The sequence below is a fragment of the Trematomus bernacchii genome, unplaced genomic scaffold, assembly GCF_902827165.1.
Source record: "Trematomus bernacchii unplaced genomic scaffold, fTreBer1.1, whole genome shotgun sequence".
In the NCBI taxonomy this organism is placed as follows: Eukaryota; Metazoa; Chordata; class Actinopteri; order Perciformes; family Nototheniidae; genus Trematomus; species Trematomus bernacchii.
The window spans coordinates 15,473,866-15,496,988 of record NW_022987828.1 but is presented as its reverse complement, the minus strand read 5'-3'; the positions used below and the strand labels follow the sequence as shown (position 1 = coordinate 15,496,988).

The window sequence follows — 23,123 nt, the reverse complement described above, 5'->3', positions numbered from 1 at the left end:
AGTTGATGGGAAGCGGAGAGATTGTAGAGGTATGGGAGGAGAAGAAGTGAGGATATAGTTTATTTGTTTGTGTTTCTCTCATATGGATTTCTCAGAATCTCTCTCTTTCACTTGTTAGTCTCTCTGCTCTCCCCTTGTCCATTCATTTCTCTGTCCGGTCTTTACTGTATCATTACACTTTTTTCTTTACCTCCATTGATTTCTCCGTCTCTCTCTTCCTCTCCGTCTCTCTCTCCTCTTCACTCTCTGTCAGTGCAATACAATTAGCAGCGGAGAAAAAAGAGAGAGATAGAAAGAGAGGCCCAGCAGAGCATGAAATGGTCTGAGCTTTTACTACAACTGGCAACGTTTGACCGCATACTGCACCAGTCATCGTGGTTACCCGCAGCAACAAGGCACTAATAAGTGCTTTTTTTTTGTAAAGCAGTTTGAATTGCCTTGTGTTGAAATGTGCTATATAAATAAACTTGCATTGCCTTGCCTAATAGAACGGCATGCCAGAAAAGAACCAGAAAAGCCGGTGTGTTCAGCATGCCGAGCAGGTGTTAATGGGCAAATTGAAAACATGCATGAACACACAGACACACATTTTCGTTTGCCTGACTCAAATAAGGTTCTTCTGAGCCATACACAAAAACCCTAGTAGTCTGCACTGGCTCAAAACTGAGACCTGACCCCTGCCTTTATCAACATATTTAGGGACACTGACCTGACTACTTCATCATACTGTAAAAACTAATATCTGACCTGATCCAATGTAATCAAATAAATATATATGTTTGCTTTGGGCACACGGAAGTTTTTTCTCATGACACAATAACATCTAAAGGATATTAAAAACTTTACCCGTGTAAATGAAGCAAAAAATCAAAAAGGAAAACTTTATTTTACCCCCAATTTGGCTGCTTTACTTGTTTGCATCTGGAAAGGACCATTCAAATATTATATTCCAGAACAAAACTATGAACAGGTGTGAGAGGTGGTGATAAATGGTTATACAGGACACACAATGAGGAAGTACTCCCTAAATGACTGGAGATAGTGTAAAGTGCCCCTTTAGCAAGTTTTCTTAAATCCATTCGTTCTGACCTGCAGTTTAGTTGACCATCTCTCTGTTCCCCCCCTCACCAATGTGCTTGTTACTTGAAACAAAAGGCACATAAAGACATCATGACCCAAAAATAACTAAACCAGAACACGACCTGAGCCGCAGCCTAAAGAAAACATCCCGGGATAAAACCGTAAAGCTCTTACTAAGGGACACGACAAAGTCTCAGGTTTCAGGTAGCAGGACTCTAACACAAGACATTTAACACATTCAATTTAAATAACTCAAGGCATAAACAATCATGATACATCTGTTTCAATTGACCTGCCAATTTCAGAAAGGAATACACACACATACACAAACGCAGACACATATCTGGCAACCTTCCTGCCTCTGCGGTGCAACTGACGCTGAGGATAAATAACCCAGTGAGATTCAGTTTCAATAACACAGGCCCTGCTCGCCAAAAAATTAACATCAGCATAACAGTATTAGCCTTCTCATAGTCATCCATTAAAACTACTTAGGGCAGACAGGCAGACAGGCCGGGGAATACACAGGCGCTCTTATTAAAGAGAGGGAGAGTGAACGAGGAGTTTAATGGTTAATTGTGTGGATACAGAGTACACGAAATGTTCCTTTTTAACATACCAATAAGACTTAGTACTTGGCAATAAAAGAGGCCTACATTTGGACTTAATTGTGTGGTTAACTTTGTGGTTGAAGCCCAAAATGAATAAATAAGAACAAACTTTATTAGACATTACACCAATCACTGATTCTGATCTTGTAATGTGAAGCAAGAGTCGATGCTGGAAGTTTTCTCTGCACAGCACATTGTTTTAGGAAATAATCCTTTCAGACTAACATCTTCTGATGTGAGATAAAGCCTTATCCTCTGGCTCTTCACAGTAAAAACTTTGCCTGTAAATAACAGCACACACAGAGAGACCTATCAGCCTTTTGTCCTCCCTTTGAAAACCTGACAGAGATCTACACCCACTGCTTTGTTTTTTCGGCAGTCCCACCTTCCTCTCTGTAAGCCTTAGTGAGCAAGATCCACATCTCCAAGCTACAAAGTCAGGTGTCAGAAATCACGTCTTAGCCTGTTCTACCGCCCATACTCGCTTCAGGGGGTGAATTCACCAAAGTGGTGCAGAGGCATTGTAAACCGAGCTTTCAGAAATGGGTGTGGCTTCACGATGGGATGACCTGTTCTTCAAGCAGCTGCAGGGGTTGTGAACTTAAACACTGTCATTAAAATCAGTGTTGAAGGATGGATAATAAAACATTAAGAGGAAGTTAGTGTGACGTCTGACCCCAGAAGTTACCATGGAATCAAAGTGCGTGTGTGGTGCAGTGACGTCTTCACCTCTGAATTTTTACTCATAACAAGAATCAAGATCTTCTGGTAACACATAATGCGTAAAGTCTGCTTGATGTGACATAAACAAAAAGTAATGTGACATCACTTTGACACTGCATGAAGTAGTTGTTGTGTAGCAGTAATAAGCATCCTCATTTCATTATCTCGAAATGACTCATGCCCTCTTGGATCTGAATCAATACATCTGAACATTTAACATAATGAAAGGACACATCTGGCAGCAATAACAACAAATAACGAGAAAACACAGTTTCCCATCTGCTCTCCCATTATAAATATGACTCTCCTCATGTCTGTCCCTGTACACCAGACCACCCTCTGTCTCCTTCTCATGTCTTTGATGACTCTCTTGCTCAGCATCCCGTCTCCGTCTCTTTCCAAGTCACCCCCCCCCCCCCCTCCATCCCAGCTGTTGCCAAGGCAATGGTGTTTTGTGGAGACAGCTGTTTAGGGATCATTTGTCAAGCTGCTGACCTGCCCTCTCCTCTCTCTGCTTTTCTCTCTTACCCTCATTTCTGTTATTAGTCAAATCAACTGCAAATGCCCATTTCCACACCCTTATGAATTGACCAATCATTCAGTGTTGTTCCATTATCTCATTTTTATGGAAGTGACCATTTCAAATGAAGGTTAATTAAATGACGGAACCAATTTAGTGATGTACGCTTTGTTTACAATGAAACAACAAAGGCACACATATACACAAGCAACTAGCTCATGATCCTGACAAGAGATTTTGAAACATTGATTGCACTCTCCTTCATGAGAAAAATATGTGGCAGCTTGCCCGAGATAAAAAGCTGACTTTTGCGGAAAGGGCATTGAGACGATGCCAAGAAATGATGTCAGTCTCTATACTTACTTTCCTCTCTCACATGCTGCTGCCATGTTTACCGCACGTTCTCTTCAGCTCCTGGTTCTTCATAAAACCGCAGCTCTTATTTTTACGATCCATTTGATGTATTGATATTTTTAATCAGTTAATTAATATAAATGTAATCCGATGTCCAAGTCTGACTAAAGCAAGACAATCTAGGCATCTCTAAAGCAATTAACAGGTAATGTTGCTATATTAATTAGGCTAACGAGAAACTCCTTGAAGTTCCGTTAACTTTAGCCTTTGCAAGACCATTTACAAGCACAAAAAGCTATATAACACACTACAGGAAATGGAAAACCCCAAAAATCATAATAGGGCTTTAATCATCAGAATTACAGCCGATCTGTTTTCTGGCAGTCCAATAAAAAGAGTATAATTTAAACATTTACACATGCACGGACCCTTTCACCCACACACATTCACACACACACACATTCACGCACACGCACACGCACACACAGAGACAGGTGTGGGTCTTCTGTCAAGAGTGTTGTTATAACCATGTGTTCTGTAACATGAGAACACAACCTTCACACCTCAAAAGGAACAAGCTCTGTGTGAGTGTGTGTACTTGCGTGTGTGTTTGTCGATTGTGCTTCACGCAGATATCAGTTTACAGTTTGTGTCGTTGTTCAGTGCCACTGAGGGATTTATTCAAACAAATCAGACACTACACAAGCATGGCTAACACATCATGTGTCCATAATGACATTAAAACATAAAAATGCAGCTCTCCCACAACACTTCTTCCTCGGCTAATACATTCAGTGTTTTGGTTCTGTTGTCACGGAGGGAGTTTGCATGTATGCGTGTCATGTGACCTACAAACCTCATCACGGCTAATTACCAACGAATGCCTCGCTAATATGAGAGTGCGAAGGAGTAGTTGAGTGTATGTACACAAGTGTGTTGGCTGAAGTATTTGTTTGTGACTAAATGCATACTTATAGGCATGTGAATGTAAGGACTAAATCCACACAATTGTATCAAACAGAGTAGATTTTTACATTGTGTGGGACCGATAGAATTTATGTTTTAAAGAGTTTTCAAATGTGATTTATTCATCCCTAACTGAGCCCTTGTTTTTTTGTCAAACAGCGTCTGAAACCACCTCCCTCTACACCTTTATGAGGACGACTGGGGGCAAATCTATCCAAATACATGCTTACAGTCACAGCCACTTCACATCCTCCTGGACACAAAGAAAATTCAATTTCAGAGTTACAGCAAATCAAAACCCACTTCTGTCAGCACAATAACAACATTTTTGAGAGAAGCAAACACTCTAAATGCAAAAGTATGAATGTTATCATGCACAGCTCATACACACAACCCACATTCCTATAGCTTCTAAGGAAACATCTAAAAGGCCAATCTGCGCTGGTTATTGGAGTGTGAAGTCCCAGTCTGCTGTGTGTGTGGATGTGTGTGTTTTTGTCTAGGAAGGAGCCTAATTTGATTCCCGACTGTACCATGTTTCCCCACTGGTGGCCTGTTTATGGAAATTGTATAATTGGCTCCATGTCTGTGTGTGTGTGTGTATTTTTGTGTGTGGGATCCATGTATTTACTACCACACAGATCAAAAAGGGACTGAGAACAAGTCGAAACGTAGCTGTAGGAAAGCACGTGCACGTCTGTTCTTGTTTGTGTGTGTTCACAACCAGAGTTGTGCATTGGCACGTACCTGCGTGACTATGCATGTGTGCATGAACGTGTGTGCATCCCCCAGCTTGCTCTGTTTTCTTAACTCTTTTGACCTTCCTGTGTCTGCATGTGTGAACAATAGTTGTCCCAGAAACTGCCTCAATGATAAATACTTATGATGTGTTCAATGTATATTTTACAGACCACAATGACACTGGAAATATTAAACCTGGCTGTCCTGGTCTCTAAAAATACAGTTTTAAATGAAACAGCTATGTAAAAAGAAGCTGAATTGCTGACCTATTTTGTATTAATTGGTCTGGTAATTCCTTAAGGACCATCCATAATACAAATGTGAGCTACTGAATGTGCTGGAAGGTGCTCTGGACAAAGATGTAAGTCACGCAACAGGTAGGAAAGCTTAAAACTTGATTTATATCTGAAGGGAACACAAAGCTAAGTGCAGCTAAATAACTGTACAGTACCTATTTCCAATCCAATTTCCCTTGATTGAGTTGTTTCTATTGATCTTGTAATTATTTTCAAATGATACTTGATTGACAAAGCTAGCCTATAATTTTCACCACACTCATTGCTCTTAGCCTGCTTTATATAGCCTTTTTTTGAACAGCTATCATTTCATTTCAAGAATGCTGGCGAGCCCCACTTGTATTTGTGAAACTAGTCAATTTGTTTACGAGCAAAATGAAATCAGGTCTTATATATTCTATCTGATACTGTAAACCACATACCTTGTTGTGATTGAGATTTCTGTCACATTTTAGTATTCATTTTAGTATCGTAGTAGCAGTACAGTTATAATAATACAGGTACAGTAGATGCAGCTATAATGGTATCAAATGTCGCAGAACCGATAATAGTGTTAATACAAATAGCAGTATAGTGCTAACTGCAATCACAGTAATTGCAGTACTCGTAGCAGTACTACAACATCTGGCATCTGGTCAGTGCATTACACTACAAGTTGGACGGCAGAGAACAACCGTCAACCAAACCCACACACATACACTCACACACAATCACACACACACACCAAACGTGCAGGAATGAGCTGTTACTTTCTGTGACATACTGCCTTCAAGATTGATACAGAGATAATTTGACACTGCTGAGTGCAGTGGGGGTTGTCAGTGTGCTCTCCCCATTTATCTCACCTCACTCTCCTTCTCTCACACACACACACACATGCATCTAACCATCTTTCAGAGAACACACCTGAATTCCTTACAAGCTATACCGGAGACAGATTGCACAGATCCTGTTACGGACAGCGAGAAAGAGAAATGTAAAGGCCATAAAGGAGGAACTTAAATGGAAAAAAGTAGGAATTGAAAAGTCTCAAACTTTAAGAGGTTTAAAACTTTTCTCCCTCCCCTCTCCTCCTCCCATCACTGCCTCCATTCACACTCATTAATCTATATAACCGTACCCTGCCTACTTCGCTCCCCCCCTCCTTCTCTCTCCATCAGAGAAACAGAATCAGGGTAGAATCAGCCTGGAGGCAATCCTATTTAGATCAGCTATTTTGTAATACCTTTTTGCAGCAAAAACGTCCTCTGCTATTCCCAGTAGGGACACACTACAGGGCCGCAGCAGCACTGATGGCATATACTGCTTATTTCTATGGGAATGCACATTTTCTAAAAATAAGCCCATCTTGGGAATGTGTTTAGGCTATAAATACTTACAACAGCAAGTGGCAGTATACTGAGTGAATATTCTTTAATGTGTCCTAAATGTTTTAGCAAGTTTACTGAGCCTGCAGTTTCTGTCAGCACAACCAAGTAAATGGTGCTACGTCTACAGCAGCTATTTTTAACTTGCATCACATTAAAGGTGTGAAACTTCATCCGGAAGACAAAGCACAGCCCAGCACTTTCCTATTTCCTACCTGTACCAGTAATGCCCCATCAACTAATCTCCATCATTTTGTATGAGGCTACTTCATTTAACAGCACCGTACCATTTGAACCTAGGCTAATCAAGATGATATGGGAAATTCAGCAGATATGATTTTGAGGGAACATTAGAGATTAGGTTGTTGAAGGACTCTGTAGGAATATTTTCATTTGTATTATCTAGAAGCAAGATGGCGTCTTACTACAAGTAGCTATGTTCAAAATGCTTTCCACTTCAGGCACTACAACTATAGTCCTTCTGCTCCACCTTTGGGTCTTTCCCCCTAGGAAACACACACAATAATACAAACACAGTAACCATGATAGCCCGGAAGGACAGTCCATCATTTGATTTTGACAAAGTGTTATTAAAACCCACTTAGTCCTGGCTGTAAGAGCTATACGCTATGGAAACTATGCCGTCTGCCACAAGCTGAAAAAGCCAGCCTTGCAGACATCTGCTTCAAATCTGACCAAAAACAGAAGAAAGGGAGAGAGAGAGAGAGAGAGAGAGAACGTTTTAGACTACTGTTACTAGGACAGCATCTCTCCAATTCATTCATTATGACAGCACACTTTGTTTTATGTCATTACAACACTCCTTCTCACAAGCAATTTGAACATCTCCAAACACGCACTGTAAGCACTACTGTAACTTAGAAGTAATGCCTGCTAAAAGCAGACAGAGCTCTCCATCTACTCGCAACTCTGAACACAAGCAAGCTTACTTTATTACTATAGTCCAATTATCCAATATCAACATCAGGTTTACAGTTCCACCGCGGCAGCACCTGTTTTCGACCATATTATATATATATATATATTCCAATAAGACCAATAAGTCCCTCCAATATATATTAATTTAGCCTACATTCTGTGAAAAACAATTTGGTCCAAATGGTCAGGGGCGTTCTCAAAAAGACTATTCCCATAAACTTGCATGTGGCATAAACAGTAGAGGTCAACTGCTGGAAGCTGTGAACTTTATTGTATTCTCACTAGCACTACAAGCCCTTAAGGCCACCTTGAGAAGACTTTTACTGCAAACAGTAATTTGTTGTGACATCGTGAACACGCCCACCTTGCTGTATGAGGGAAAAAGTGGGAGAGACCAGCAGCCCACCTTATTGAGTGTTTTAACAGAAAACAGATATTTTGCACCAATTGAGTGTTTGGTGAAAAGTAGCAGCTTTAACTTCTGAGAACATCGGCATATAAAAACACAAGTTTAAAATCAACAGCAATCACAAGGACACAAATCCATAATAAACGGTCATCTTCATCAAAGAAAATCTGAGACAATGCCTTATTACTGGCAGATTAACTGGTTATAAAGAGTCTGTGTGAAATATGATACTATGACATTGTTGTCTACTGCTGACAAGCTAAACATTAAGAAAGTTAAGAAACTTTAAAATAAAACAATGCATTCTACTGTAAATACAAAATGTGCTTTCATGCCGATGCTGTTATTTTAAATACCTATCGCTTCTGAACTGATAACATCTGAGTCAAGCACTGAGTCAACATTTGAGTCAGTTTCATATTGTATCACCAGCTTCAGTCCAATGATGATGAAACACACACAGATATGTATTCACATCAGTTGTTTTAACAATGAAAGACTTAAAGAACAAAAGAGGACTTTGGGATTTGGTTAGCATTGTTCAAACATTTGGCCGAAAGCTGGAGTTAATTCCCAACACTGTGAGCGGGTCAAGATGTCAGAGTCTCTGGCTGTGAGCAACATCATCACTGTGGTGAAAACCTCCTGACATGTGGTCAAATAGCAATCACGGACCTCACCATGAGTCATCATCAGATAATAAGGCCTGCGCGACTGGCTCTGAAGAGCTCTGAACTTTGGAAGCGGTATTTAACAGCAGGGATTCCTTAAATGGCGTTTCAAGTCCTTTTTATACAGAACAAGAAAACAAAAAGAGGCTCTACTGCGTGAGTAGTTGCTCTGGGATGTTCTCACACAGCATAAAAGACACCGAAAAGGGCAGCTGGCATTTTTTTCAAAAAGCCTTTGTGTATCCAAATAAACTTGATAAGATAGATGCTTCTTCTTCGTGTTGCCCCAATTCCCTGCTGCTTGTTTTATTAACGTATTTCAACCAGCTCCTCTAGGTTTGCCCTTAAGTGCCTTGCTTAATGAAACTTCAACACTTCTTATTCAATGTCCATGTCTTGACATTATGTCTACTTAACATTCAAACCGTCAACCGTCCAATAAATAAGCCAGTTTCCCATCTTCTTGGCTATGCAACACACAGGCTTAACCTTAATGAATGTGCTAACTGTACAGAAATACAGTTTTTAAATCAATAAAAACCGACAGTTTTGCAGAAGACTAAAACAGCAGCACGACATAATTCAAAGCAAAGAGGAATGAACAGAAGCAAATGAATGAGTCAAGATAGAAAGTAGAGACATGGTAAAAAGGGGTGGGGAGTTGTTGATTTGGTCCAGAATGAGCAGTCCGCCTCGCCGCTCATCGTGACCACCACATCACACCTTCACTTTCTCACATCATCAGCAATAACATTTGCAACATCACACTGACACAGAGCGAAAACAAATCAAATGAAACATGCAGATAATGAAGACACAGTTATGATTCAAATTTGAGGTAGACAGATCAAATGTACTCACAAGATCTCGTCGTTCTGGAACTCCAGGACACCGTGAATGTCTTCGAAGTCCTCTCCGCCACCTCGTGCTGTTCCCTCCACCGTCTTGTACGGCAGCGTTACCACGCCGCGGGCTCCTGACGTTCTCAGCACCTTGACCTCCATGGTGCCAACGCTCTCGCTCACGTGGAATACCGGCTCCTCAAACGTAAAGATACCTGCGTGGTCGTCGTCAAAGATGGTAACGGTCGCCGTTGCGGGAAGGCCGAGACACGCCATTGTTTCCACGTGATTCGCCGACTCGCCTTCCTCTGGCTCCTCGCCCTCTGATGTCAACATCCTGACATTGGTTAGGTGGATCAGGAAGTTCTCATCCTCTTCAAAGATGTCGTCGTCGATGATCCCCACACGGATCTCCTTCATCGTCTCACCAGCCTTGAAGACCACCATGCCCTCGGTGAACTCGTAGTCCGAGCCAGCGTTGGCCGTGCCGTCTTCTGTACGGTAGTCCACAGAAATGGTTTTGCCCAAATCGCCACCGCGTCGCACCACGGTCACCGCCACTGTGCCACAGTTCTCAAGGCACTGGTAAGAACTGGGGTCAAAGAAGAGCTTGGAGATGGGGTCGTTATCACCGATATCAGAGCGAACCTCGTGCATACTGACGGCTTTTCGGGCCTGATCAGCGGCGTGTTTCTTCAGGATGTTTCCAGCGCCTGTCATCAGCCGGGTGGCCTGGCATCGGTAGAAAGCGCGGCTCTTCTGCTGCTGGCTCAGGACTTGGTAGTTGGCAAGCTCAATGAGTTGTTCCACCTGGTGAGAAAAAAATAAGAAAACACAGTGTGAAAGGATTTTCTCCTCAGAAACGCTAGCCCCTAGACCTTTTATGTTGGGAAAGAATGTCTTCTTTGTCAACTTGTCTACTTAAATGAGAGAACATCATTGAAGACTGTCTGGCTGAATTTCAGGGTTCATCTTTCTTGTCTGGATAAATAACATTTAATGGTGTGCCATGTGGGTACATCCTAGAATAGACAAGGACAAGGACAGTGATCTAACGATAAATCAACAGAGAATTAACATCAACAGCATCTTTGAATTAGTTATATGCAAGATTAATATGCATCAGATTACAGCAGAACATGACGTGTCGAATGAAACATGAACAGCTTGTTAATTTCATTAGTAGAGATGTCCTTCTTTATTAAAAGGGTCAGGTCCCATGTCATCAACCATCCATCTTGCTTACATATCCCTGAGTAACACACTTGATTTATTCCTTCTTTTTATCCTTTTCTCACCCCCTAGTATTCCTTTTCTATCAATACATACATTTACAGGTGACCAAACTTGGTGATGTAAAATATCCTTCCCATAGTTACGGTCAAGAGTTTAACCTCCGTTCTTAATCACAGTCTATGTTATAATGCATTAGCATTAAATCAACATTTCAATGATCTAGCTGGTTTCAAAGAGAGGGCAAACAATGGATAACGTCTGGCTATTCCTGCTGGCTATTGTCAACAATTTACATTCAACACTTTGTTAACAAGTGGACATTTTGCCCACTTTATTTATAGTAACATAAAGAGAGCGAGTCTTCCTTTCCACATTCTGCTAAATGAGTCATCAGCAATAGTTTATATCCATCCCTTCGCTATTAGGTCAGCCAGCACCAGGATTAATATCTAGACCACAAACAAAATGAGAATGTTGTGGGGAATTGAGGACCAATTTCAGAGCCAACTCAAAACAACTACATATGTTCTTCTGTGGGTCTTGAACATTCCTTATTCATGCAGTACTGTAGGTAATGGATGCTGCAATAAAATGAGTCCATATGTTTATCATAGTGCCAGAGAAGCTATTTAATACTGTATGAATTGCCAATGTCAAAACAGTATCTGTGTTTATCATTATAATGTACATATTGATTCAGTGCCGGCTCAGTTTCCTTTGCAATTTTCTTCTTGTAGATGTATCATTATCAAATGAATGTGAGAGGTTGTGATGAGACCTGCGCTGCTTTCATCACGATAATCTCTGATAATGGAAGCAAATAGAAAGTGCGTCATCTGTTGCTGCTTATTTTCTCAAATCATTTCCTATATAGACAAGAGCAACAGTGACAGAATGTTGTTTCTTTCCTGCTGCCTTCTTTTGACTTTGTCACTCACCTCCTTGTCAGGGTGTTTCTGTTTGAGCTCTTTCAGGATCTTGGCCATGTCTCTGCGGGTCTCGTCTTCATCCAGATCTTTCTCATCTATATCCAAACCCAATGGTCCATCCAGGAAGTCAACACCATGAGAGTTCAGCATCTTCCCATCCATCTCAATGTCCACCTTAAAAAGGAAAAGGAAACAATGTATTCAGTGCTATTGATTTAAGGCTTGTGAGCAGCATGTCGAATCTAAAGGCACAACAGTTTCTAGTGCTTTCATGCAATACCCTAACCTGTTTTTTTTTTTTTTTTTTTTTTTTTATAATTTTTTTTAATTTTAATTTTTTTTCTTTGAATGGAATGAATACCTATGGTGATAATTCAATGTAATACATCATTTTTATAGTCTGGTACCTGAAAAAGGTCAAATGGCACTGATGGTACCAGATATACCCAAATGTGCCGAAAGCTTATTCCGCCTGGAACTTTTTTTTGCTAAACCTCTCTTAAAAAGGTCAAATGTAACTTGTTTTGCCTCAATCTTGATACAGGGTACTTATTATATGTTATAGTTTGGATTCCTCAAGCTTTTAGTCTACCATCCCATCATTCAAGGGTGGTTTTCACTATAAGTAATGTTTTTTCTTTAGGCGGAGGTAAGAATTTACCTTTTTTTACTATGTTCCATCTGAATTTAGTCTGACTGAGAAAAATCTACATTGATTCTGACACTTCTACATCCAACTCACAGATGTAACCTTGCTTTGATAAAAGAAATTATTCATATAACCCTTTTAGAAGTGAAGTTGTAGTCATTTGTTTTGGGCATGTCATTTTCGAGCCTGAAACCTGAAAAACAGGCTCGGGGTTTAACAGGCTAATGAGCATGCAAATACATGTGAAAATGTAAAGTTTCTGTAGTTTGCTGGGGTAATTAATATCTTAAGTTACAGTTTCATGACATGTTTCTTTAGAGAAATATATGTGTGACTGCAGGCAGATACTAGCTTATATTAGATACAATACTGTATATCAGCCATTATCTTGCTCTCTTTATCAATGAAAGCCTGTTATCCTTTAAATACAGCTTTATTGACAACATTTCATTAAGCTTTTGAGCACAATGGCCATTTAAAACGTTATTTTTTACCTCTTTGACACGGTGGGGCAATGATTTTCTTTTGCCAGAAGTTGAAATAAAAGTGCTCTTCATGAACTAACGTAGCACTGATTATTATTGATCAAATGAAAGAAAAGGTAACACAAACATCGACACTGAGAGACTTTAATTAACTGAGTGGTGATTAAACATAGCGTGATACTAAAAATGCAATTAGATCAGTGCAATGCACCGCGTCAGACATCACAAAGAGCATCAGATAGTAACAAAAACAGGAAATTAAAAAGTTACAATAATTAAAATATATCTGTGTGTCTTTGCAGAAGCTTGATATGCTTCATGGCAGGAGTTTACCTTGGCGGGAATCCATTCAGTAATAGAGATAATTGTTTTAGATACACGTTACTAATGAACTCACATCCGCCTACATAGAGTGCCTTATGTGCTCCTTTGTTTATTAGTGTTAATTAATCCAAGCATACCTTGGAAGGAAGTGGGCGGTCTCCCTCGGTCTCGATGATCATGCCACGCTGCTTTCCAGTGCGGTAGCGCTTGTACACATACTTGTAGAACAGCAGGCGGCGGTCGGCCACCCAGGCGAACAGCACACATATGGGGAAGAAGAAGAAGGTGAGCAGCCCCTCCCACACCTGCACCACGCCGGGAGAGATCACGGACAGGATCAGGTAGAGCCAGATGTAGGCGAAGATACTCCAGGTGGCCGTGACGAAGAACACGCGGAGGTGCTTGACCTTCCTCGTCTCGCCGTCGGGAACAACGTACACACAAAGCCCGATGATGACGAACATGTTGAATGCCGCAGAACCCACAATGGTGGCGGGGCCCAGTGTGCCAGCTTCAAACCCGTGACCTATGACCTCTATGACGGACAGCAGGATCTCAGGAGCCGACGAGCCCAGAGCCATGAGGGTGAGATTGGAGACGGTCTCGTTCCAGATCCGAACGGTGGTGGTGGTGGTTTCTCCATTGGGCTTCTTTATAGTGATCTCCTTTTCTTGAGACGTGATGACTTCTATCGATGCCATGAAACGGTCTGCAATGATCGACACGCCAAGGAACATGTAGACTAAAGCCACAAAATAAACTGTTGCCCGGGCAACTTTGTCACCAAATGACGGGTTCTGAGGCTCCCAAATAGGAAGGACCACCCCTTTGGCGCATGGCTCAGCCATGCTGCATTCCGTTTTGTTGGTGGACACCGCTAAAACGGAGCCATCGAAACTCTGCTCAGGCAGAGTGCCGGCCAAAGAGGGATCGAGCTTTAGGAGGATGATCACCGTGAAGACTGCTACCCTCAGGGCAGGGGACAGGAGGGATGAGTGATCCCAGCGACCCATGATGACGTCCAAACCAGCACCGTTAGGTGACGATTTATGAGGATATCAAACCTTTAGAGGGAAGAGAGGAGAAAGATTCAGATTAGACCATCATAGACTTAATAAATGTTATAATGTGACATGTTTGGATGTAGTGTTTAGGTTGGATTTTCTTCTTTCTAATTTAGAATTTAGAGGCAATACATATTTAAGCAGTTACCAACTCTTATCCCTTTTTTATCTCAAATATGTAGATGGAACAGACGACAAGAAACGGTGTTGTATCAGACGATGAAAAATCTTGGTTTAAACTGAGGAGTCACGACCTTGGCTTAAATATTTTCTAACTCCTAGTAAATGCTCAAGCAGTGCAAGGTAAAATCATCTTCTGTGTGTAAATAACACTCACTCTCATGTAACTTTTGCAGACTTCAAAACAAGGTGGCTGCTCACTTTTAGGCATTAAAAACCTTAAAAACACAGCACCACCAAAACAAAAACATATGTTTCACGTTCAATGTTTGCCAAGCTGTTAAGGGTCAGCAAGTTCATACAACCACGCCAAAGATAAACTTCAGCTCCTGAGTTCGGCACTCTATATTTCCAAGGAGCAGCTTCTGAAATATAATTGCCACATTCCTCCAACAATAATACCCTGCTGTTCCTCATGCAACCCGAGGAGTGGCCCTTCCTGATAACAGACGGGTTGATTTCTGTCAACAACACTGTCATTTCAATTACCATACAGCTTTGAAGCCAGGCAGCCATTTCTAACAGGTAATGTAATCCAAACTCATTGTTTTTAAACTGGCTTGCAAGATAACTAATCAATTAATCAACCAATCCCTCACAAAAAATGCATTTGAAGTATTTTCAATCCAAGGGGTTATCTAGTTCTTAAATAGTGGTTAGTGGTTTAATGGTGGTTAAATACTGTGGGTATAGGGTATTGGTCTCTTTCTGTCCAACAATGTAAACTAAAAAAACATTTGATTGGGTATCACTTGTCTTTGTTTGCCTAGCTACTGTATATACATAAATAACCCACTCTTTTAACAGCATTTCGAGTGCAGTGAGATATTTGCCTAAACTAGGTCACTATCTAAGAGACCACAAAATCCCAACACTGATTCTTCAAATCAGTCGCTCGTTTGCTTCCACTCAAACACAAAAAGATGCTAAATTGAATACAGAGGAGACATAATTAGCTAAGAATCAATTTCAATTAAATAAAAGCATCCCTGAAGCCCAACACATACACAGTGCAGTTACCATTTATAACAACCAAATTGCACATTATTGGGTAATTTTCCATGGAGAGATGAATCCATCTGTTCTTAACTTCTATGGTAATCAGGCTAGACCATGCACTACTCACATTTTGTGTAATTAGATGTACAAGTGTATGCAGGACTGATAATCATAACAAAAAAACCTTATTATCGCACAATTAACATGTACGTTACAGAAAAGGAAAAAGTAGATACATTCATTTACAACGTTTTTTCATTGTGTTGACAGAAAATGTAACCTGTACGTAATTATGTTTCTTACAAAAAGTATTTAAATTAGTAGTTTATGAATGTCTCTTTGTCAGATTCAGAGATGACCGGTGATATGGACTGTTATGATTCATACTGTATGGGATCAACATACAGTAACTGAGAGTTCCCAATAGGAAGTCAAAAACGTATTCCCAAATGCACAGGGAGCCAATGTGCATAGGTAGTGTTTGTTAGGAGAAAGGAAGCAGATGAAGGGAAAGGGATGTGGGTGATCCCATGGTAAAGCACAACTTTTTAAAACACACACACACACATCCTCTCCTGAGGTTTTAGGGGATAAGAAGAAAAATAAAAAGATTCCTTTCAGTGCTGCCAAATATACTGAATAACAAAGTTCCCAGACAGATTGTGTGCCCATGAATTCTCTATGGAGCTGAGACGCCTACAAGCAGTGGACACAATGTAAGACTGCTTGTCCTTATTTGTGTTTTGCATTGTGGTTCAGTATTCATATATCTGTCAGGTGACATGCCACTCTACCAGGTGCAAATAGTTGAGAGATGTTTAAAACATATTTGATGTGATCGTGAAATCACCCTCATATGGGCAGTGGAAAAATAATCATCAATGATCTCTTTCAATCCTTGATTTGCGATCTGATTGTGTATCGGCACAAGGCTAGATATACTCTAAGTATGTTTGTTTGGCATATTACATGTATGCTGTATGTTGGTTATGTCCATTTGTAGAGAATACAGCATATTGATTGACATATTTGAGTTTTGTCCCTTTAATCCATCATTGAAATCTGTATTTGGCACATCTGTGAGCACACACGTGTTGATGGTCCTCTCTTTACTCACCATCTCATCTGATTTACCAGTTACAAACGTGTACCACTATGTACACCTTGTAGTTTAAACACTGCTGCACACACAAGACTAGTAATCCTTTTAATCAGGCATCAATAACAAGAACCAAGACCCGAAACAAGGATCAGCTTAGAAATCTCCTCAAACAAGCTTCTTCCACATCCCTGCATGCCAACGTCCATTTCCCGATAATTAATTGTTCACACTATTACATGCAGAAGCAGCACAATTCACCCGACATCAATAGTTACATTAGTAATTTCCTGCGTTTCCTCTTACCACAATGCTCATTACAGATGAGGCTGTAAAGGCCCTAACAATATGAATCACATTTTCTCTTGCATTACATGAAGCGAGGCTGAGGAGCCGTAGGGCCCTGGCACTATTAGAAGCTAAATGAACAACACATAATCCATTTCCACAGGGAACGTAGTCAATGTGTGGATGTTCATTCAATATATAATAAATAGAGAATATGTGTGCTGTGCCTAATGGTTTCTTGCTAGATAAATAAGTTACTGTGATCAGACCATAATGGTGAATTTACAGTATTGGGTTGCATCAGCGTGAATAGTAGTTGGTTTGACTTTTGATGTGTATCTAGCTGGGGCTCAGCTGGGATGTGAGAACCTTTTGTTAAGAAAATCAATTGCAAATAAAATTACATATCTACTTAATTAAACTACTGTTCATCACTACCACAATAAACATTTCCCTCCTAATGTGTTTCGGAAGCTCTTTGCCTTTAATGGCCTTCTTGTGGGGCCACACAAGGCTTACCATGGCATTTCCAAGTGATCAATAATTCAGTGTGCTTAGGGATTTGGTAGTTTTCACTTAAGGATGTCATTTATACAACAGGCTGACGGCTAAAGAGCAATCTCTATATTCTAGCCGTTTTCTAAACAGTAGAGTGCATTTTCAATTGCTTCTGTACACAAGTGAATGCACTAGGTAAGATAGGGAAGTTGAGCAGAAATGTATGAATGAAAATGTAAGAAATAGTTAGAATTGTATCATTATCAGGGTGTGCAAAGTATACCATGATAATAAAATGTAATGATGACTATATCTCAACCTTGCTGTGACCCCACCTCATGACGTCAACACTTGAATGGCTCTATGTCAAAGAGAAAACCACATTCAAAGGAGGCAGCCATTAAAAACAGTCGAGGCTCATACAAACCAGTTGGAGTCTAATAGATTCACCACAGGTAGGAAAACAATTTAAACCTCACCCTTACAGAGGCACTTTAATCTTTTTGGGATTTCCCCTTTCCTTTAGTGTGTTATATACTGTAGGTTTCTGTGCATGTAAATGGTCTGCGGAGGCTAAAATCCCAAAGTTCAATTACAAGCTAATTAGCTTAGCTTAGCCTAATCACCGGAAACGGGTAGCCTGGCTCTGTCAATAAGTAAAAAAAAAAAAATCAGTTTAGCAGTGCCATAAAATCTCACTAAACAACACTTTGTATCCGTTTGTGTAATCAGTATAAATTGTATATTACTGTTTAGTGTAATAAATTAATGTCTGAGCACTGTGGAGGTATACAATCTCCCTCTTATGAGGTGCAATGATGCTTAGAAGCTCAGGTTTTTATATCGCATTACATGGAAGCATTTAGTACCCACAGTCTTTTATTGCTCATATTGTTTCCTCTTAAACTATCCAATCAAACAATGATCGAAGTGGATTCATTTTCTATGCTATGTTTTGATCGGCATGATCCCACTGAATAGGGAAACTGAAATAAATGGGCGAAAAGGTTAATTGTATACAACAATGTTATGGCAGCTGCTTCAGTCCTCACACAAAAGTGGTTGGCAGTGCCTTACAAAAGGTTTCTGAGTATTTTGGATATTTCCAGTGACTCTGGGAGGTAAAATAAGATTAAAAAAACACATACAAGACTTTCTCAATGGCTGATGACTTTCTACCTTGCTCTTGAAAGGATATGTTGTTTCCTTAAAAACAAACTGGATAGGTTTTGGGAAATCTGGAAAACCTTTTACGACTTCCTGGAGCTTAATGGTCAACAGCATGATTGGGAGAATGAAGACACTTGAATATTATTTGGGCTGTGTTTCCATTTTCTTTTCTTCTTTCTTTCTTTTTCTGTTATGTTTGTTTTGCTATAGTATGTAAAGTCTGTCTTGTTTATTGAGTGTCATTTCTATGCATAAAAACGAATAAAGAGATGTTTGAAAAAAAATGAAAAAAATAAAAACACCTACAAGATTTTTCTTTCTTTCTGTAGCTGCTGACATTTGCATTTCCTAATTGTTTCACCAATGAAATGGATGGTTAATAATACATGTTATATACTATACTAAGCACTGTGTTGTATGTTACCTAACAAAATGCATATATTATAACCCAGAGTCAGGTCTCTGCTTTCTGTTCCTTGCTCTGTTTATTCTCACCGACTTGCTTAAAATTCAACCTCACGGCCGGTCCTCAGTAAACTTTGCTTACACACTCTTGATTACTTTACACTTTATCAGGAGATTTCCCTGCAGATCATTACCTGTTCTGCTTATAGTCCCATTTTTGCTGTACGGCCACAAAATACATCCTGTGGGAATGACTGACTGCACAAGAATCATTACCTGCTATTAGATAAAGGAAAAATTGATGCCCTGGCTGGTATCAGCACCCAGCTGAAGGGTGTATGTTTACACGGCTGCTGTTAACACGAGAGAGGCTTAGCTGCTTAACAGTGGCTGCTATTTTGGATTTGGTCATTTAACTATCATGTTTCAGAATATCCCGCTATGATTTCCCCTAGTGTACTGACCTTAAAATGTGGCTCCATTTCAGGACGAATACATGAGATAACCCTGCTACAGAAACACACACACACACACACACACACACACACACACACACACACACACACACACACACACACACACACACACACACACACACACACACACACACACACACACCACACACACACACACACACACACACACACACACACACACACACACACACACACACACACACACACACACACACACACACACACACACACACACACACACACACACACACACACACACACACACACACACACACACACACACACACACACACACACACACACACACACACACACACACACACAAGGCTGAATCTTCCTCCACAGAGGCTAAATCAAAAGAACAATACATAACGTTTAGATAAGCAAGCTAATGTGCTGCACTGAGGCAAGCTGTTCCCTTTCTGCCCTAAAACTGTCATTCCTCTGGGACTCTGAAGGCAGCACCCCAAGGTGTCAAGAAGGCAGCTAAAAAGAAAAACTAGCAACAGAGAAAAGAGGAAAAAGCAAAGACAAAGGACATGATCCCACTTTTTTCCATAGACCAAAAATGTCCATAAGACGCTAAATCATGCAGGGAATACGAGTTTTTAGATGTGATACAGTGGTTGAATTATTCAAAGCAGAGTAGATGCTGAGCATGTGCCATGCCAACAAAAATAAGCCATTTTTGATGCAGGAAAACACAGAGCCTGCTGCTTCGAGGTGCAGCCTGATGTTTTACTCGCTACGTGGTAGGGCACGATCGTCTAAATTTGTCAGTGAGGAAATATATTAATGAAGTATGGAAAAGTAAATGGAGGGAGGAGGGAGGGATGGAAAGCGAAAGACAGACCGAAGGAGAAAGATGAAGTGAATGAAACAGAGTCATTGAGGAAAAGAGAATGAGAGAAAGAGTCAGAAGGAAAGAGAAATGGGAGTGGAAGATAGGAAAGAAAATGGTAACCTAATATAGTCGTATAACTTATTTTTATATATAAATAGAGGTATTCCTTTGTAATGTTGCTGTGTAAGTAGGACACAATACACACACACACAAAGCCCCTGCAAGCAAGTGAAGATTTATGGTGTGTGGTTACCATCATTGCAGTGATGTTGAGCTCTTTTAGCCTGGATCTGCCTCTCAGTCAGTCCTGGAGCAAAGACACTTTGACACGTTATTACACTAAGAGTGGCAGAAATGATCAGACTGGCTCTGAATAACACAGAGCTATATCCTACTGTGTGTCATTCTTTCTTTCCACTGACAATATCTCCATATCTGTCTGTCTGGATTGTGATGAGCGACATGTTCACGGGGGGAAAGTGATAATGAGATATGGGAAACAAGCAATTTAACACAAAAAATCATTCAACTACTTTTAAGTCAAATAAATCGCTTCCCTTATCGCAAGTGCTTCATTCATTTATTGGAGAAGAACTAGCCAAAGGCACACAATCATCCTATCTCCATCCACACATTAAACTCTCCTTCTAGGGGTGGCTGGTATTGTCAGTTTAACTAGCTTTTTGTCCTAGATTTTAACAACATGTTATATGCCACGGGAAAACAGTCAAAGCCTCAAGAAGGTTTCATGTATTTATCTTGATCTAATTATTACATATATACAAAACCTTGACGACATATAAAACCTGCTCTAATTATAATACTGTACTGTCAATCGATTTATATTGTTATGAGTAATACGACAAAGTCACAGATAACGATCTACGCAGCCTTTTAGTTTCTTTGAGTTCAATGTTTTGGTTCACTCTAATTAGTGCTGTTTTCAGCAAGAAGAGGCACCAGTTATAAGGGCGAAAACAGTTCTGATAAACGTACTATACACGCCTAACTAAAGTTAGCAACTACTGTAGCGGGTTAACAAAATTGAACAAATAGCAGCTGAAGACCCAGTTGTTTCCCTCAGGAGTTGGTGGAGACCAAACAAAGCAAAAAGACAGAATTATTGACTCACATTTGTCGGATGAACAGAAACACAAATGAGTGCTAATGTTGTCTCTAACAGGATGCCAGTTCAACTAAAGGATTTCTTGCATGTTACTTATATCACCTATAAGATGATAATATTGAATCTACAGCGAGTATCAGTATTTTTTCTATCTATCAATGAAAAAACGTGTTTTTCTTAAACTATAGTTCGAAAGAGAAGGGTACTCCGAGACAAAAATCTTTATATGTTATGTAAATGTGTCTTGAATCCTCTGTTCATGCTTTTCATCATACTACCCTATGTGTCGCATGTAACCTTGTTTGGATTCATCCATATTTGATTACTGGGCCCATTACTGTCCTTGTGGGGGGTTGTGCCGACTCTGTACATCCACTGACTGCAAGGACGCAACAGAAAGAGTTCGGTACATGCAGAAATGTAAATGCTATAGGTTAGATTATATGTGTAGCCTCTTTTTTGTTCTATAGCATTACTTGTACTGCTGCTGTTTTCTAGAATCAGCCCATACAGTATGTTCAGTAAACACTGTTATTTTTGTCAAGGATCGTAAGCCACCACTGGCTCGGTTTATTAGAAATAGAAATAAAAACTAAACATTTACAGGCTATTGTGTTGATCCTTTAGATGTTAGAAAAGCATCCTCTTGGTTTTGTGCTATGAAGATTTTGCATTTCTGCCAACAAATCTTACAAAGTGTGCATCATAAGATTCAGCATTAAATGCAGTGTACAGGCCAATAAAGGCTGCCAATCTGACTGAATGATTGGTTTACAATGCTTTTACTTAGATTAACATGACAATGATTTATTTGCTTAATCTTTTTACGTATCAATCAGAAGGAGTTGGTATGTAACCGTACACATAATAAGCATAGGACTTACAATTGACAGTTGGGTTGCATTTATTAACACACGCGCACAATTACAAATGACTTACACTGGATGGTTAGCTTGAAGATAACCCATCAATCTCCAAATCGATCTCTAATAGATCAAATCTTCCTGAGTATTTGATGCTGGTGACTACACATTGGCGATCAAAATATGTCACAGTATCACCACTTGAGAAGGATTTGCCTTGGCTATGCATACAGTACAGTGCAGGTTTCATTCTTCAAAATACTTAAAGGTGGGGTAGGTAATTTGAAAATACGCAACCGGAAAAAATCTGCCACTCCTTACAGAGCCCCTCCTCCAACACACACGAACGCGCACATGACCAATGAGGGTACGAGATAAGTTTGTGCACAGATGGAAGGCTGACAGGCAGGTAGGCCATCCAGTTATTTTAGCCGGGCCGACTAAAATGATTGGTCGTGCTTTTTACAGTACTACGGCTTCCACAGATGAACATTTTTGAATGGATTTTTTTCAAAGCACTTAAGATATTCATTGCTATCGGGATGTTAAGAGCATTCCATGGAATATAACAAAAAGTGTATCTCGAGCCGGTTTCTCAAACTTACCTACCCCACCTTTAAGGCTCATTACAGTTATTCAATATTTATTTTGATATATTATGATAACTATTCTGTATTTATTAAGAATATGAAAAAGCAGGTAAAATTGGGACTGGCTGATCTGCAGTAGAATCAGCAGCTTTTTTGCTTTTCCCCCTAATACTCCACTTTACCTGACTGGTCTATGTCATGAAAGCACCCCGTTTACAGTAAACAAGAATGAACAGGTTCCCCTTTCGGAAAAAGACAAGGACAGCTTTTTGGTGCGTAGGCGTGGGAACATAATAATCTGCGGGAAAAAACTGTTTAAACTTTTTAAGAGTAAGTCTAACAAAAAAAATATTTCATGTTTGTCCTATTACAATTAGTA

The 23,123-nt window shown here is 40.0% G+C and overlaps 1 protein-coding gene across 3 annotated transcripts in view; it reads right to left on the bottom strand.

The window, feature by feature from the left end:
- Positions 1 to 23,123, bottom strand: part of slc8a1b (solute carrier family 8 member 1b) — a 146,918-nt gene that overhangs the window by 106,000 nt on the left and 17,795 nt on the right. For all 3 annotated transcript variants that reach the window (XM_034151998.1, XM_034151999.1, XM_034151996.1), the window contains exons 2-4: positions 13,280 to 14,206; positions 11,694 to 11,858; positions 9,539 to 10,329 (exon numbers count right to left, since the gene is read on the bottom strand). In XM_034151998.1, the coding sequence (XP_034007889.1) occupies positions 9,539 to 10,329; positions 11,694 to 11,858; positions 13,280 to 14,155 (1,832 nt within the window). In that variant the 5' untranslated portion in view covers positions 14,156 to 14,206. The remainder of the gene's footprint in view (positions 1 to 9,538; positions 10,330 to 11,693; positions 11,859 to 13,279; positions 14,207 to 23,123) is intronic.